A 15,402-nucleotide genomic window follows, 5' to 3' on the forward strand; every position below is an offset into this window, starting at 1 on the left:
CATTTGTTTATTGCTGTGGTTGTCCCACCTGATGACGGACGCTTGTGTTGCGCTCGAAACGTCGTGATTTAATTTATTTTATTTTATACCCACGTGACTTTACCGAAAGAACCAAAGAGTATGGATCCCTGCAGTCACGAAAACTTCAAATTTTAAATTGAACACGGGTTACCGGGTTCATAGCAGCCTGCTAAACCACTACGCGAACCGCTTACCACAAATAAACACACACACACACACGTAGACAGACGGACGGAAAGACTCGCGCACGACACGTAACAACGGTCGTTCAAATTGAGCAGATTTGTAAAAAGAAAATAAAAAAATCGCCATCCTCCTCCACGAGGGCTCCACGCTCACTGCGCCCTGTTTCAATTTTATTTCCGGGCACTCCGTGATCCAAGGCTGCTAACGGGATTCCTGTGGCGGTGAGGAGCAGAGGTCGCAACCGAACCGGGTACCCGATACCCGTACCCTACCCGATACCCGGCTACCCGTACCAGCCGGGTACGGGTACCCGTTTGCGACCCTGGTGCGGCCGGGTACGGGTAGGCCGTGAGTCACTGGTGAGTAACTGTTTGTCACTCATTTCCCAACGTCTTGTCTCTTCTCACAATTCGAGTTCCTAGAATCAACCCACCCGCGCCTGCAACATGGCTTCATCCCAGAGGTCGCAATCAGGTACCCGATACCCGTACCCTACCCGTACCCGGCCGGGTACGGGTAGGGTACGGGTACGGCCGGGTACGGGTACGAATACCCGTTTGCGATCCTGGTGCGGCCGGGTACGGGTAAGGAATCAAAACCCGTTTGCGACCTCTGGCGAGGAGTGTCGGCGAGGAGTGTCGCAGCGGCAACGCAGATTCGGGTCAAAAGTGGCCGCGAGGCAATCGCACGTGCGGGGCCATTGTTAGCCAAATGTGACACCTGGGATAAGTGTCGTGTAGGTGTAGGAAAGAAAAAAAAACACTTGTAAGGCGGGAAAACAATACACACACGTGCAGCCAGATATCTACAAAGCGTAGAGATAACAAACCCATCTTCGTAGCATTATTTATTTAACTGCTAAAACTATCCTGTAATTAAATGGAATAGGAGTTGGCGGAGAGATGCGTGTATCATGAGTCCGGTGTTTCCAAATATACCCTAAACAACCTTTCCATATAACACTGGTCAACAATAAAAAAAAAAATTCTGGCCTGGACTTTTGCAGCTGTTTTAGACTAATTTCAGGGTGCTGATTCCAAATGTGATCTCAGATTTGCTCCATCACATCATTTTCATGCTATCGGCAAACCCCATTTTCATTGATTTAACCCGACATTAACTCTGTCACTTATGATTGCAAGTTGTTGCGAGTCAGCGACTGCTTTAGTGTTAAAATATGGTGCTGTATTTTTAGGATAGTGTGTTTATAATATCATTTTATGTAGATATCCAAATTTATTTCATATTTTTCTTCTGCAGTTTTTATTGAAAATGCAATATTTGATATGTCCTGATGTGATAGACAAAAACTGATGCCAGATTTGGAATCAGCACCCAAAAATTACCTTAAAACCGTTGGAATACCTTATGCCAGAAAAAGTGTGTTGACCAGTGTTATCCAATCTCTCTCAGTTATATAACAGATGCACGTAGTTATATGCTACATGCGCCTAATTGTTGCACGTGTCTGATCATTGTTAAACATTCCAGGTGACTTGTGAGCATTGATTAAAATCAAGGGCCGTCTGATTTAAATAAGCACTCTCTGCACCGTGTCGGAGCTGTTTACCAATCATCAGGTGCGTGGGTCGTGTAACAACTTGCATTGTAATTGAATGGAGATTGGTCAGCACGGAGAGGCTTGCTCTGGCGGGTCGCAAGTACTGCACCAATAAGCGGTAGCGAGGCATACTTCAAAAGACGAAACAACCCCCACACCCAATGTAGCATGGGGAGGCCTTCATCTAGCATTGAATAGATCACAGCTAAATTTGATGACGATCAATCCGATTGTATTGCATTGAGCTCACTGGGTTCCGTAGCGCCCACACTCGCTATGAACGATTTCCTCTAGACACGGTGAATCCACACGACCAGGAATCGCTCCAACCCACAAGGCATCACGGTGAGTGCGCGCGGTCACCACCGCGTTTCAGGGACGCGGGAGCCGAACGATGCAGTGGAGGCCAGGGCCGCAACCACTGCGGGTGTCACGGCTGTACGGACACCCACGGAATTCTTGGACACGGATACGGGACACTGTGTCCGCACTTTGTTCCTTAGCCCGTGTCCGGCTCTCCGGAGACTGGCTAAGAGACGCCGTGTCCACCGTCTCGCGCGCGCTGCCCATTTCGCGGGCCCCGTTGACATCCCTCCGTCGCGTCTTGCGCTGCGGAGCGAGGCTGTGGCGCTGAGACCAAGGGGAGTGGCCACTGTGGGTGTCGTGGGTGTGCTGATGCCCCCTCCCGCCCCACCATGTTTTTGTCCAAAACATCGGTGAGAATTTTTGGTATTTGAGTCTGAGATTTTCTTCATAAATGTCATTCATGCGGACGAAGGAATGTTTAAATGCACAGTAGCGCAAGGACACACCAGGCTCAGTACTGAGTAGCCAGTGTGTAGATTTAATGTAATTTTTTTAATTAGCAGTAGACACTCCTCTTTATCCATGACCAAGTGGGGGGTGATTTCCAGAATCTTCTCTGTAATCTAACCTTTAGGAACTCGTCAACTTCCTCTGTGTGGCTTGGTCCCTGTGGAACGGCAACTACACATGACAGACGCCAAATTAATTTATTTCCATGAAGTTAATTGTTAATGCAACAAATTAACTGCGCCTGCAGTGGCCTGTGGAAATTAGTTTTACTACGTGACAAAAAAAAACCTTTATAATTAGTTTTCTTTTTGTGCCGCAATGAAGCCACGGACAAATTTCAAATGCCCCATCAAGTCTGATTATATCATTTTGTTGTGGGATGAAATTTGACTCCGCGGTCCCGACAACACACTACGTCAAATTTGGCATTTACATCATAAACACAGGGGGTTGTGAATTTCACCTCGCAAGACAGAGGGTATAAATGAAGGTGAAATGAAAAATTCATCTGTGCTGTATTGCCCATGAATTATGCATGTTTGAACTTTGCTTATTCACCGTCTTCCACCTCATTTTATTTCACCCGCAGCAATGTCCTCACCGTAAGCCCCCCTCCGACAGAGTCCCCCCCCCCCACCACCACCACACACCCCACATGCCACTCATCTCTTTAGTGTCCTTGCCAGGTCTTAAGCTCTGGGATTATCTCGGCGGGAGAGACTCGGGGCTGCGTTCCTGGCAGGAGAGGTGACATTTTCCTCAGAGGCTGCACCTACAGCGCGCCGGTAATTGGCTGTTCGTGGCCCTAGAGGCTGCAGATGGGCAAGCGGCACAAACCGGATTTACAGCGGCACATCAAACCCTGGCCCCACCACGGGCGAGCTGGTGACATTTTCACAAGTTGGTCTTTTAATTTTTTGGAGCGGGAGGGACGGGGGGAACTGTTGAACATTAACACAGCGTGGATTTTTTTTTTACTTTATTTCCAATTAGTCACAAAGGCGTGTGCTATGCCCGGACCTCACTGCAGTCGTCCAAATACTTGCGAAATGACCTAAAAATGTCCCCTAGCCAAATGCAGCCTAACGGCTATTTAAAAATAAACAAAGCTCTTCGATTGGAAGAAGGATGCCTCCACGGTGATTGGTCGGGAGGCAAACTTTAAAAAAGGATTGGAGAATAAGGGGTTGAACGGGAAAACAGAAAGGATCCGTTAAAGGGAAATGAGAAGGATTGTCTAGAGGTAAAAACAAGGAGAAGAAGGTTCGAGAAAGGGGGCTGAGGGAGATTTAAGGGGAGAGCACGAGGAGTGGGGAGGCTATGAGGAAGATACAAGCAGGAAGACAAGCACAAAGCCGAGGGTCCTTCATCGTGAAAGTACATAGTGGGGTTCCGTATTGTGGAAATCTTTAAATAAAAGTGGCTCTTCTTATAACTTGTCGTCGGAGCCGTCACGCGTGTGCGATGTTTTGGAGGAAAGCAGGGCCTGACTAAATAACCACGACCACCGATGATTTCGACCGCCGGTGACTTATCTGAAGAGCCAGGCGTTTCGGAACGTGGGCGTTGTGTGGGGTGGTTTTTTTTTGGTTCGTATTGTTTTAATAAGATCTTCGGGCAGGAGGACAAGGCTGAGTCACTCGCACCCACGGGGACGGAGAAAACGCACGAAACGCTCGACGATAATCAAGCGCTGCCGGCAGCGTGTGCGAGTCCCGGTGATGACACATCAGGGGGAGGGAGGGGGGGGCAAGTGAAATGTGAAGTAAAGAAGTGAAAAATTCGATTAATAGATTTTGCATCTCTCGACTACACTGAAGAAGGCCTTGGCACGACACACACGAGAGAGCGAACAAATGTCAGCGTTATAAAATTGAAAATTCGCAGGAGCTCTTTCGTAATGAATGTCACAGAGCATGAGCACAGAATAAACATAGCTCACAGACACGGACTGGGGGGGGGGAGGGGGTGGCGGCGGGGGTGGGGGAAGCGTATTACTAATTAAAAATATATATCATTAACAAATAAGAAATAATTAAGACGTATATAATTAAAAAACATCTATACGTTTCATCTTCTTGGTTCTTTCGGTAAAGTCACGTAGAATGGAAATATTAAAATAATAAAAATAAAACATAATAAAATATTGTAATATTTTAAAGTCACGTAGAATGGAAATAATAAAAGAATCAAAATAAAGCAAAAAAATATTTTTTTATTTTATTATGTTTTATTTTATTATTTTATTATTTCCATTCTACGTGACTTTACCGAAAGAACCAAGAAGATGAATCCCTGCAGTCACGAAAGCTTTAAATCGAAATCCATACGTTTGTTTGCATGGGAGACAGATGCGCAGTTCGCAATGCGCTGACGCTCAGCGTTGTTGAACGCTGCTGGGGCGCAATGTGCAACAACGCTGTGCCACGTCCTCAAGAGCACTCGCTCCGATTCTTCGCACAATGACAAAACGGTGAGTTTGGTTATCTAAACCTGGCCTGGCTCTCCGCTAGGTTGACTCAGCCCTAAAGTCAATACCTGGTGGAGAAATGCCAACGTGCACAAAGAGGGGTGGGGTGGGGAAGTAGAGAATTTGAGGTGCGCGTTGACAAGGACCCCGTTAAGATTCCTGTGCCGTCCTTAGTAGGTTCAAAGTTCATTTATTAGGTATAGCCCTGTGAGCCATTCGGCTCTTGAATCGGGTGCAACCGCAACAAACAAAAAAACATGAACAAGAAAACATCTTAAAGGTGCCCACAAACGGCGCTCAGTGCAAAATTCTATCACCTGTGGATGCAAGTCATTGCATTACGACGATACTAAGTTATCAAATATTGGCACAGCCCTGGTGGATCAGGAATCACTTCGCCTGGCACTGCTGAGATCCTGGGTTCAAACCTTGATTCCAGCCGCCTGTGATTCAACTGGGTTCTCAAGTAGAGTAAGGTGATGGTCTCAGCCTGGTCACCATTGATTTAACCCCACGCACCCCCATCAAACGATAACGTGTTTATAAACTTAGTTTGGCTTATTCCAGATCCGAGTCCTAAAATGTCTTGGTTTGACATGCAAAGAACACTTTTCCCAGGGTATTAAAAGTCGTGCCCCCCTAGTTTGGATAAAGAGGCCAATCGGAGCGATTTCCGGAGACATTCTCTCACAGGGTAGTGCACCGCTCGCTCCAAATTGAAATGTTCTCAACCTCCGTGACGCGTTTGCCGATCGCACATTTTTGGAATATAAATTCACTGAGGGGAAACCGAGTTTGGATATTGTACAATCTGTTCACAGGTACAAACATTAAGGTGACCGATCATATAATAATAAGCGTGACATTTGGTCCCAACGGGGCGGGGGGGGTACTCTGTGGATGACAAAAGAGGAGGCCCATTGATTTGCCACTGAAAAAGATCATGCAATATGCCAACTCTGAAGTGATGTTACCCCCCTCCTCCCTCACTGGCAGGGAGGTGGCACAGTTCCAAGAGACCAGGGCTCCGACAGTGCCAAAGGGTTTCCAGCACTGCATTCGGATTGTGGGCCTGCACACTGGCACCTGTCACGGTTTGGGATTTCGGAAAGGAAAGAATTGTGGCGAGAACAAAACATAATTACCGCGATGCTGACATATGCCGGAAAGAGTCGGTGATGCGAACATTACTGAATGGGAAGACTCGTCCTGCCAAACAACCAAAACAAATCGATCATCTTTTTCGAAATGGCAATGCACTTGGCTCATCCCTATATTTGTATAATTAGAACAAAAATTGAGCCATTGTAAATCCATTTATTGATGGCCTGCACAAGCCGAGTCACTCATTGACCATACTTCACCACACAGTTCAGTCCAGGTTGGTGAACAAGGCCAGCACCAGTTCAGATCTCACTCACCGCTGGAATTAGCTGTGGCCAGGAATTTAACTGGGGCCGCCTGCTTCGTAGCGCGGTGCGCTAACCACCGCACTGCCGCTGCAGCCCGATGTTTTTAAATGCAATGGGTACATACAGAAAAAAAATTGTCATTCATGCCCCCCGCCTTCATCTCTCACGAAATTGGACATCAAATTGCATGGCCATTCCCAAGTAAAAAAAATATTTTAAAAAAGAGTCACATCTTAACAGCTTTCCCCAAGCCATCAACACCATCTCCCCTACTGCCTTCCACCTCCCTTGTAATCCATACCATGAAAATTCCCAGGATCACCCTGGGATTGAGGCAGCAATGATCGCTTCCGCGTTGGGACATTACTGTGCACATGTAGACGCATGCGTACGTGTGTGAGTGTGCGTGTGTGTGTCAGATTGTGGGGAGCGGTGGCGGAGTGGTTAGTGCGCAGCACTACGAACCCGGCGACCGGAGTTCGGTTCCCACTCACGGCCAACACCAGTGATGAATACCTGAACCGGGCCTGGGCCTTCCCTAGCTCGACTCGGCCTCAAATGAGTACCTGGTGCGATGTGTACATGTCGCTAATGGAGAGACAAAGGCGACCGGGCGTGATGCTGGCCACCCACCCCCTCGTGTGCTGCTCCGGCCTTCATAGGTGCTCGCTAACAGCACTTCCCCCAACAGTCTGTTGAGGTTACACGGGGGATCTTTGTCTTTGTGTGTGCGAGAGTGCCCGCTCATACCTCTGCCCGTGGAGCTTGTTGAAGACGCAAGCGAGGGTGACAACCTGGGATGTGGCTCGGGCTACGATGGGCACCGAGAGCATGGAGTTCACGCGGAAGCCCAGCAGCGAGTTGAGGTGGTTTTGCTCTTCCTGTTGTTCCACACAGAACAAAAACAAAGATCCCCCCCCACCCCATATCGACTTCAGTACGCCGTTCTGGCACGTGCTGTTCGTGTGAATGAAATTGAGGCAGGAATAGAACATGAGGCGGTGAGTGGCCAGCAACCAAGCCCGGAAGCCTTCATCTGCCCAGTGACGATGTTTACACACCGCACCAGGTACTCGTTCAAGGCCGAGCCGACCTAGGCGGAGGCCCAGCATCAGGTCAGATATTTCTGGCTGATGTTAGCCACGAGTGCGAATCCACTTTGGCTTTCCCGGATCATAACGCAGTGAGCTAACCACTACAACTACCTTTTCCCGCACACACAGAGACAGAGACCCCCCCCGTATAGCCTTAACAGATTTTTAGACCGTTGGGGTAGGTGCTGTTAGCGGGCACCCACCCACACTCACTCACTCGCTCACTCGCTCGAGCATGATGCACGTGACACGCGTCCAGGTGGGGCCTGAGCGGCGCCAAAAATAAACACCCGCTCAGGTGGCTCTACGCTCTTTTTTGTCGAGACAAAGCTCCAAGTCCACCAGGGTGATCCGTACGAATGCATGAGGCTCGCGTGGAACACCAAAGGTCTCCCCGGCGCGATAGGGCGAAAGCGCGAGACCAGCGGGGACGCGCGCTCTCTCACCACGGTAACAACAACAACAACTCATATTCTTTGCTTCTTTGGGTAAAGTCACGTAGATAGAAAAAATAAAAGATTGGAGAAAAAAAAACTACGACGTTTCGATCACAACACAAGCGATCGCTTGTTCTATTTGCTTCTATTTTTTCTATCTACGTGACTTTACCGAAAGAACCAAAGAATATGAATTCCTGCAGTCACGAAAGTTTTAAGTCAAAACAACAACAACAACGACAACAACAACGATAATATGTTCACGGCCGCCGGCGCTAATGGCTGGACGAGCGAGTGAATTTAAAACGCTCGCGTCCCTCTGCGCTCCCGCGAGCGCGCGGCCCATCACTCGAGCGCGTGGCGTGGATGGAATCGCTGGCGTGCAATTTGGGTGTGACACGGAGGCCAGATGGAGAGGGGTGGGGGTTAATGCATCGGCCGAGTTGAGTGTGTGGGGGGGGAGTGCGGGTGATAGGTGGCTGGTGGTGGGGCATCGCAATGCAATGACGCCGGGCTGTAGAGGCACGCCGAATATTATCGCGGCGCCGTATACGCGTAAACAAAACGTGTAACCAAGAGCGTTCGCGTGCGTGCGTGCGTGTTCGCGCAAACAAACTCGCACCGAAAACGGCGAGGCAACCGTATAGTCCCCCGACATGCTGCTTGTGGCTGCTCGTGACCTCCCATCGAGGCTGGTAAGGCAATTCAAGTGCTGGCGGGGCACTTAGTGGTGATGTACACAAACCACGTGTGCCCCTCTCACACAATGTTGAGTATGACTCACGGGGGTGGGTGACATGGATAGGTAAAGACACCACGTGATCCTAATGGCGGTACCCCGGGGTACCAAATAATACAAAATAGCCGAGGCATTTAAATATTTTATTTCTGGGACACTATTTTTTCCAGGGGTGGACTTAATTCCGCGACTGGGGTACCAATCAATCCGAAATCAGTGCCACTCCACGATGTCGAAATGCAGCGAGGACGATTGTGCCGAAACCCTGAACGCTCGTACGCACCGTAGTGGTGCATCGTGTACAGCTCGTCGAGATGAGTCGATTGCCGCATCACCGACCATCAACAGACTAAAAATCACTGCATCACGGACATTATGCGAGAGCCGAGGTACTATGGTACCCCGGGGTACCGCCATAAGGTTCACTTGTCACTGATGGAATGTGTACGCAGGAAGTAAAGCCAGGTCACTGGGGATTCACCAGAGATTAAACCACAGAATAAACCGGTGAATAAACTAGAGAATAAACCAGAGAATAAACCATCTCTCTGCAACAGCCCCATGCTGTGGATTGTACGCAAAGATATCGATCCCCATATAGTCATACAGACTGTTGGGGCAAGTGCTGTTAGCGAGCACACGAAGAGGTGGTGTGGCCGGCACCACGGCCAGTGGCCCTTGTGTCCCCAGTTACGGTGTTTGAATGAGCCACCACGTCCACATTGCTGATTGAGTTGACCTAGGGGAGGCTGAGAATCGGTGTAGATTCCAGCTGCCACTAACCACTAAGGCACAGCTTCCCACGCACACAAAAAAAACAAAGAGAAAAATCCCCCCGTATAGCTTGAACAGACTGTTGAGGCAAGTGCTGTTAGCGAGCACCTATGAAGGCCGGAACGGTCCACGAGGGGGTGGGTGACCAACACCATACCCAGCCGCCTTTGTCTCCCCAGTGGCGATGTTTTTACGCACCGCACCAGGTATTAATTTGAGGCTGAGTCGACCTAGGGGACGCCCAGTACTGGTTCAGATAATCGCCACTGGTGTTGGCCGTGAGCAGGAATCGAACTCGGGTGGTGGGGTTCGTAGCGCAGCGTAGCGCTAACCGCTACACTACCGCTCCCCACCCCACGCACACACATACACACACGTACACACACATGCACACACGTACAAACACACATACACACAGATGCACACACGTACAAACACATTTAGAAGGTGGGCTAATTCCATACACCAATCTCTCAGGAAGTCTGCAATGATTTCCAAAATATGCGTCGCATATAAATGTTAAAAAATCAATTTGGCCTTGTTTTACCAGGCTGAGTGGAAATCATTTCAATGTTCAAATGTCGAAGGATCCGATGTGCAATACCTTGGCTCCATTTTATTAACCTTCAAACTGTTGAAACGTTTTTTCAATTAACTATACAAAATATGTATATTTTAATGTCTTTAGCGCCGCTTGTACTTATGATAACATTCATATAATTTAGAGTACTTTTGGGAATTCACTGTTAAATGAAGGCCTCCTCTTGCCATTGTCGGTCATGGGGGTTTGTTGATCATACTTCACCACCCTGGTCAGTGTGGTTGGTGAAGCGGGTTTAGGGGCAAGGTGCTCTGGAGCGGTTCAGATCTACGGAACATCTGTGAAAAAAAAGTGCTTCATAGCTCATCGGATTCCTCCAGCATCAATACAAATTCTGATTCCGATTCAGATTCCTCTCACCGTTGACGTCAGTCGTGGCTGTGAATCAAACCGAGGTCTCCACTGCTCCGCTTTAGGGTCACAACAAGCCTACGCGAGTAATACGACATTTATTCGTTACTTGTTTCATTGCGGGATAAGCAGGGACACTGCGGGATAATGAGCAGCTTGGAGGAGAGAATTTACACGTTTGAAAGCAGCGAGGGCTCCCCAGACATCTCAGTTTTTGAGAAAACTGAGAATAGATTTGGTATCAAGGTGTGACTTTGCGTCAAGCCTGAGGTCTTCGGGGAGGAGTGGGGAGTGGGGGGCAACAAGAGACGGACAGCGACAAAGAGGAGTGGTGGCAACACACATCGATGGATGGGGCAGACAAAGGACCGAGACGCACAGACAAAAACAGTGCGAGGAAGCAGGCAGAGACATTGGCACAGAGACACTTTGTAATTGTAGCGAGAGAAAGAGGGAGGGAGGGAGGGAGAAGTTGTAGAACAGAAATAAACAATATCGGTCCATCCGGGGGAAGGTTTGCTGCTTGCTGCTGCTGTCAGCCGTGCACTTTAAAAGAGATCACTTTTCACGAGATATCATTTCTCCCCAGAGTAACAGAAGAGAGAATGGTGCCAAGAAACGGGGGGGGGGGGAAGGGGGGGGGCTCTTAGAAACGTCTCGCGATTCGCAGCGCCACCACGCAACAACAACAACAATGGCGGCGGTGGCGTTCACGTAGAAACACCGGGAGAGAGACGGTGACGAAGTCGTGGCTCACACACCACCCTCGACCGCCCCCCCCCCCATCCATCTACCGACGCCGGTAGACGCCGGGAGAGGCAATTAAAGCTCACACACCCCGGAATTACCTCGCACAGTCGATGTTTAATTGGGTGCCATTAAAAGGAGAAATCATGAAGTCGGTGGGGGGGGGACGACGACGACTTTGCCGGTAATTGAAAAACAAAACAAAAATTTCCCCAAGAGACGAACGTGTGGTGAGGAGCTGATGCGGGGCTTTATGAGCCTCACCTGATTAATGTCTCTCAGCGTGATGGATTTCTTGTTTTCCACCGCCACTCCCAGACGACCGAAGTTGAGCTGCACGGGGCAAAAGAGAAATCGAGGCAAATGTGTCACGGAAAGGTTAGATTGCAGCGCTCGCCTTCGAGCGTGTTTGCTTTACTTGATGGCGAAACGGTCAGCTTGCAAAAAAAACTGAAAGCTCAATTAGCCTTTCTCTTCCTACTTGTTTTGATTTTGGTGTCACTTGTCTTTATTCTTGTCCGTAATTAGTCGCAGGTAAGCAACGATCAAACGCCTTCAACTTCGGGGTAGCGTCACCGGTGCCAAAGCGTGGGACAGAGAAACGCAGAGAGGCGACCGAGGGAAGGAATTCGTTTTGCCAGCGCGTAACGTGAGAGAACCGTCCTCATCTTCGATCGGTCATCATCGCACGTGTCCCCATTACTCAGTGAGACCCCGCGAGATGAAGTGACAAATGGCAAAACATATTTGAGAGCCGTTTTGGTGCAAATGAAATACGAATTATATTGCCTGCTCTGCACGACATTTGGGTCAGAAACGTTGGCAACGGCAAAGCAAATGGTACGGAAACTGGAAAGTGCACAAAGAAGCGTGTCGAGGGGGTGGACGCTTGGAATCACACCGAGGGACACAAAGACGAACACATGGGTTTGGAGAACAAACGCAGTTCGAAGAACATCGTATTGACGCTTTATGAAATTCAACGGCCTTGGGCAGGACGCGCCGGGAGAAGAGATGAGGATGGAGCAATGTAACTTTCTGACGCGGCCCTACTGGGTATCCGTGAAAAATTGCTTACTAGCTCATCGGATTCCTCCAGTATAAATAAATGTCGTTTTAAAATCCTTTATATTAAGTTCACTTGCTTGCGCGCTTGCGCGCTTACGACCGTGCAAATCTTTGGGTCGTTTTTTAACCCACTTCCCGTGATCCAATCGAGCTGACATTTTGCACACAGACTCGTTGTGCGTGACAATTAATGTTCGTGAAAAACATTTTCCAAAATTTTCCACTTTTTAGGGAAAAAAAAGTCATATTTAATTTAAAATACCAATGTGATAAAAATGAAACTCTTACTCAAGAAAAACAGAAATGAATAATAAAATAAAACCGATGCCACACATATAAAGGATTTATAGTGAAAAACTTTGTTTTTACGGGTTAATTTTTTCTCAATATCTGGCCTGGCCCTGATTGACTGCTTGTGTAGGGGACCGGCAATTCAATGCTGCTTTCCGCACTTGCTCTCCCTTGCTCAGGTGCCCCTGTGTTCCTGCTCGATCTCAAGCAGTCATGAGCTCGTGGCCAAGGTGATTCTGACGCAAGTAGCCCTTGCGCAGGAGACGGTGAGAGATGGTGACGGCTTGGGAAAACCTTCGTCCAGAAGTTCGATCATTGCTGATAACAATGTTGACTGCATTATAGGAGGAAGAAATCACTCCCCACCCCCGTTCCCCCCACTTAGTGATTCACGAGTGTGATTTTATTAATTACTCCTTATGCATTCCTCCAGACTAAATAACGATTCTGATTCTAAATGTTAGCACCTCAAGTGTCTGAAGGGGATTAGATTAATTAATTCCATACATTTCTTTAAAACTACTTTTTGTGTTTAGTTTGTTGTCCTTTTACACACCTCCAATTAGCACAGTTGGCAAGGTACGGTGAGAAAGAAGTTCAACATACGTACATACAGCGTATAGAAATAAACACATCGACGCTCATAGACGCGATTCGATGCGTCAATGATTCGATTCCACCGTTCCACCCTTACGATGCAATCAACGTTTTACTTGCGCAAAACAGGAACTTCAAAAGTCAATGGAATGGAAATGAGCGCAAATTGATCCTCTCTGAACCGGATTTCAACACAGGTCCCCCAGAGAGGCATGTGTTTTTGGTTTGTAGGTTTAAGAACTTGTAAGCCGTAGATCCACTGAGGAAATCTGTGCGGCAGTTCTTTAAGGGACACACATCGGCAGCTTTTAAGTTTCTACGTTTCTCCCCTCTGGTTTTGGAGCGCCAGAACTTTTTTTTTCGTTCCCACGACAGATTTGTAATTGCTTTCACGAATGTCTTTACACTCTGCAGTTTGTGCGATAGCAATAACAAACTTAAGTTAAAATGTGAACAAAAACATATAAGAACAGGCTTTACTCTTTCTGGCAAAAAAACACAGGGGGTGTTAAGACGTTCAAACACCAAATAGAAAGCTATTTCAAGGCATCAATTCTTGCATTAACCATACAAACTTGGGGCAAAGCATGCCAACAAAAATGCTCTGATAACACTGGTCAACACACTTTTTCTGGCATAAGGTATTCCAACGGTTCTAAGGTAATTTTGGGGTGCTGATTCCAAATCTGGCATCAGTTTTTTGTCTATCACATCAGGTTTTTGAGATATCAAATATTGCATTTTCAATAAAAACTGCAGAAGAAAAATATTAAATAAATGTGGATATCTACATAAAATGATATTATAAACACATTATCCTAAAAATACAGCACCATATTTTAACACTAAAGCAGTCACTGACTCGCAACAACTTGCAATCATAAGTGACAGAGTTAATTTCGGGTAAAATCAATGAAAATCGGGTATGCCGATAACATAAAGAGGAGACGTGATAGAGCAAATCTGAGATCAGATTTGGAATCAGCACCCTGAAATTAGTCTAAAACAGCTGCAAAAGTCAAGGCCAGAATGTTTTGTTGTTGACCAGTGTAATATATACTTTGTCTTTGACACGGATGGGTCTACACCAGCGACAGCCTTCTTTGTGGCCTAGTCTCACCAGAGAACACCAAAAGGCAAACAGTAAGAAAGGCAATGCAAGTCTCAAATTATTAATAGCTGGGGTTGAGCAGTTACATATATATGGGACCCTTTTGCCAGTATCAAAAGGCCACAGAGATAAAAATAACGTACAGCCCTTTGACAATCTACTGCTCGATTTAGTCTTCCCCGTGATGTGTAAGTCATGGGGGCTATTGCACCATATTCGTAGGTTTTTTCGGTAAAGTCACGTAGGTAAAACATCAAAATTAATTAAAATAAAATAAAGATCACGACGTTTCGGAGGCAACACAAGTCTCCGTCATCAAGTGGGACCGTCACAGCCAGATTAGCTGCATCAAGTGAGGCAATGATTCAAGATGTAATCCCTTAAAAACAAGTTGTGGTAGCCAATGCACCATGTTTCACCATGCTGGTCAGTGACGAATTGCCCGATGATGCTGGATGTAATTACCAGCGTAACGTCGTACAACTCAAAAACTGTAAATGTTGTGGATTCACTCTTCAACACACCGGTGGGCTAAAGCAGTGAACTTTTTTGTTTTTTGTCAACGTGACACTTTTTTGCTGATTGGCCGTGTCGGGTGGTGGGGGGTTACGACACATTTATAAACAACGCGATCTAACCCAAAAACGTGTATTATGAAGGAATGCGGTTGGGGGGGGAGGTAAGGGCTCAGGACGGACTGGTTCAGACATCGCTCCCCAGTGATGTTAACTGTGTCCGAGAATTAAACTCAGGGCACCGGGTTCATGGGGCGAGGGTGGGGTGGGTGGGTGGGTGGGTGGATGGGGGCGGCGCTAACCACTGCACCACTGCTCCTCCAATAATTTGTTTATCTTGCTGCTCATTATAGCCACGGTGACCGATTTCTAACGGAAACATCACTCGCCTTTGAAGCTCGGCCCGTCGGCCAGTATTATGCCCGCTTCACAATCGCGTTTGGCTCGCACGCTCCGAGATGAACACACAACGATGAACGTGTCACACGCTCCGCGATGAACGCACAACGATGAACGTGTCACACGCTCCGTTATGAACGCACAACCATTAATGTGTCACACACTCCGCGATGAACGCACAACGATGAACGTGTCACACGCTCCGCGATGAA

At 47.7% G+C, this 15,402-nt stretch overlaps 1 protein-coding gene across 1 annotated transcript in view; it reads right to left on the bottom strand.

Annotated features, from left to right (window-relative positions):
• Positions 1–15,402, bottom strand: part of PDE2A (phosphodiesterase 2A) — a 199,608-nt gene that overhangs the window by 68,545 nt on the left and 115,661 nt on the right. Inside the window, exons 11-12 of the mRNA XM_078601020.1 lie at positions 11,474–11,542; positions 7,217–7,347 (exon numbers count right to left, since the gene is read on the bottom strand). Of these exons, the coding sequence (XP_078457146.1) occupies positions 7,217–7,347; positions 11,474–11,542 (200 nt within the window). The remainder of the gene's footprint in view (positions 1–7,216; positions 7,348–11,473; positions 11,543–15,402) is intronic.

This window comes from Lampetra planeri, chromosome 15 (genome assembly GCF_965212315.1).
Source record: "Lampetra planeri chromosome 15, kcLamPlan1.2.h2, whole genome shotgun sequence".
NCBI lineage: Eukaryota > Metazoa > Chordata > Hyperoartia > Petromyzontiformes > Petromyzontidae > Lampetra > Lampetra planeri.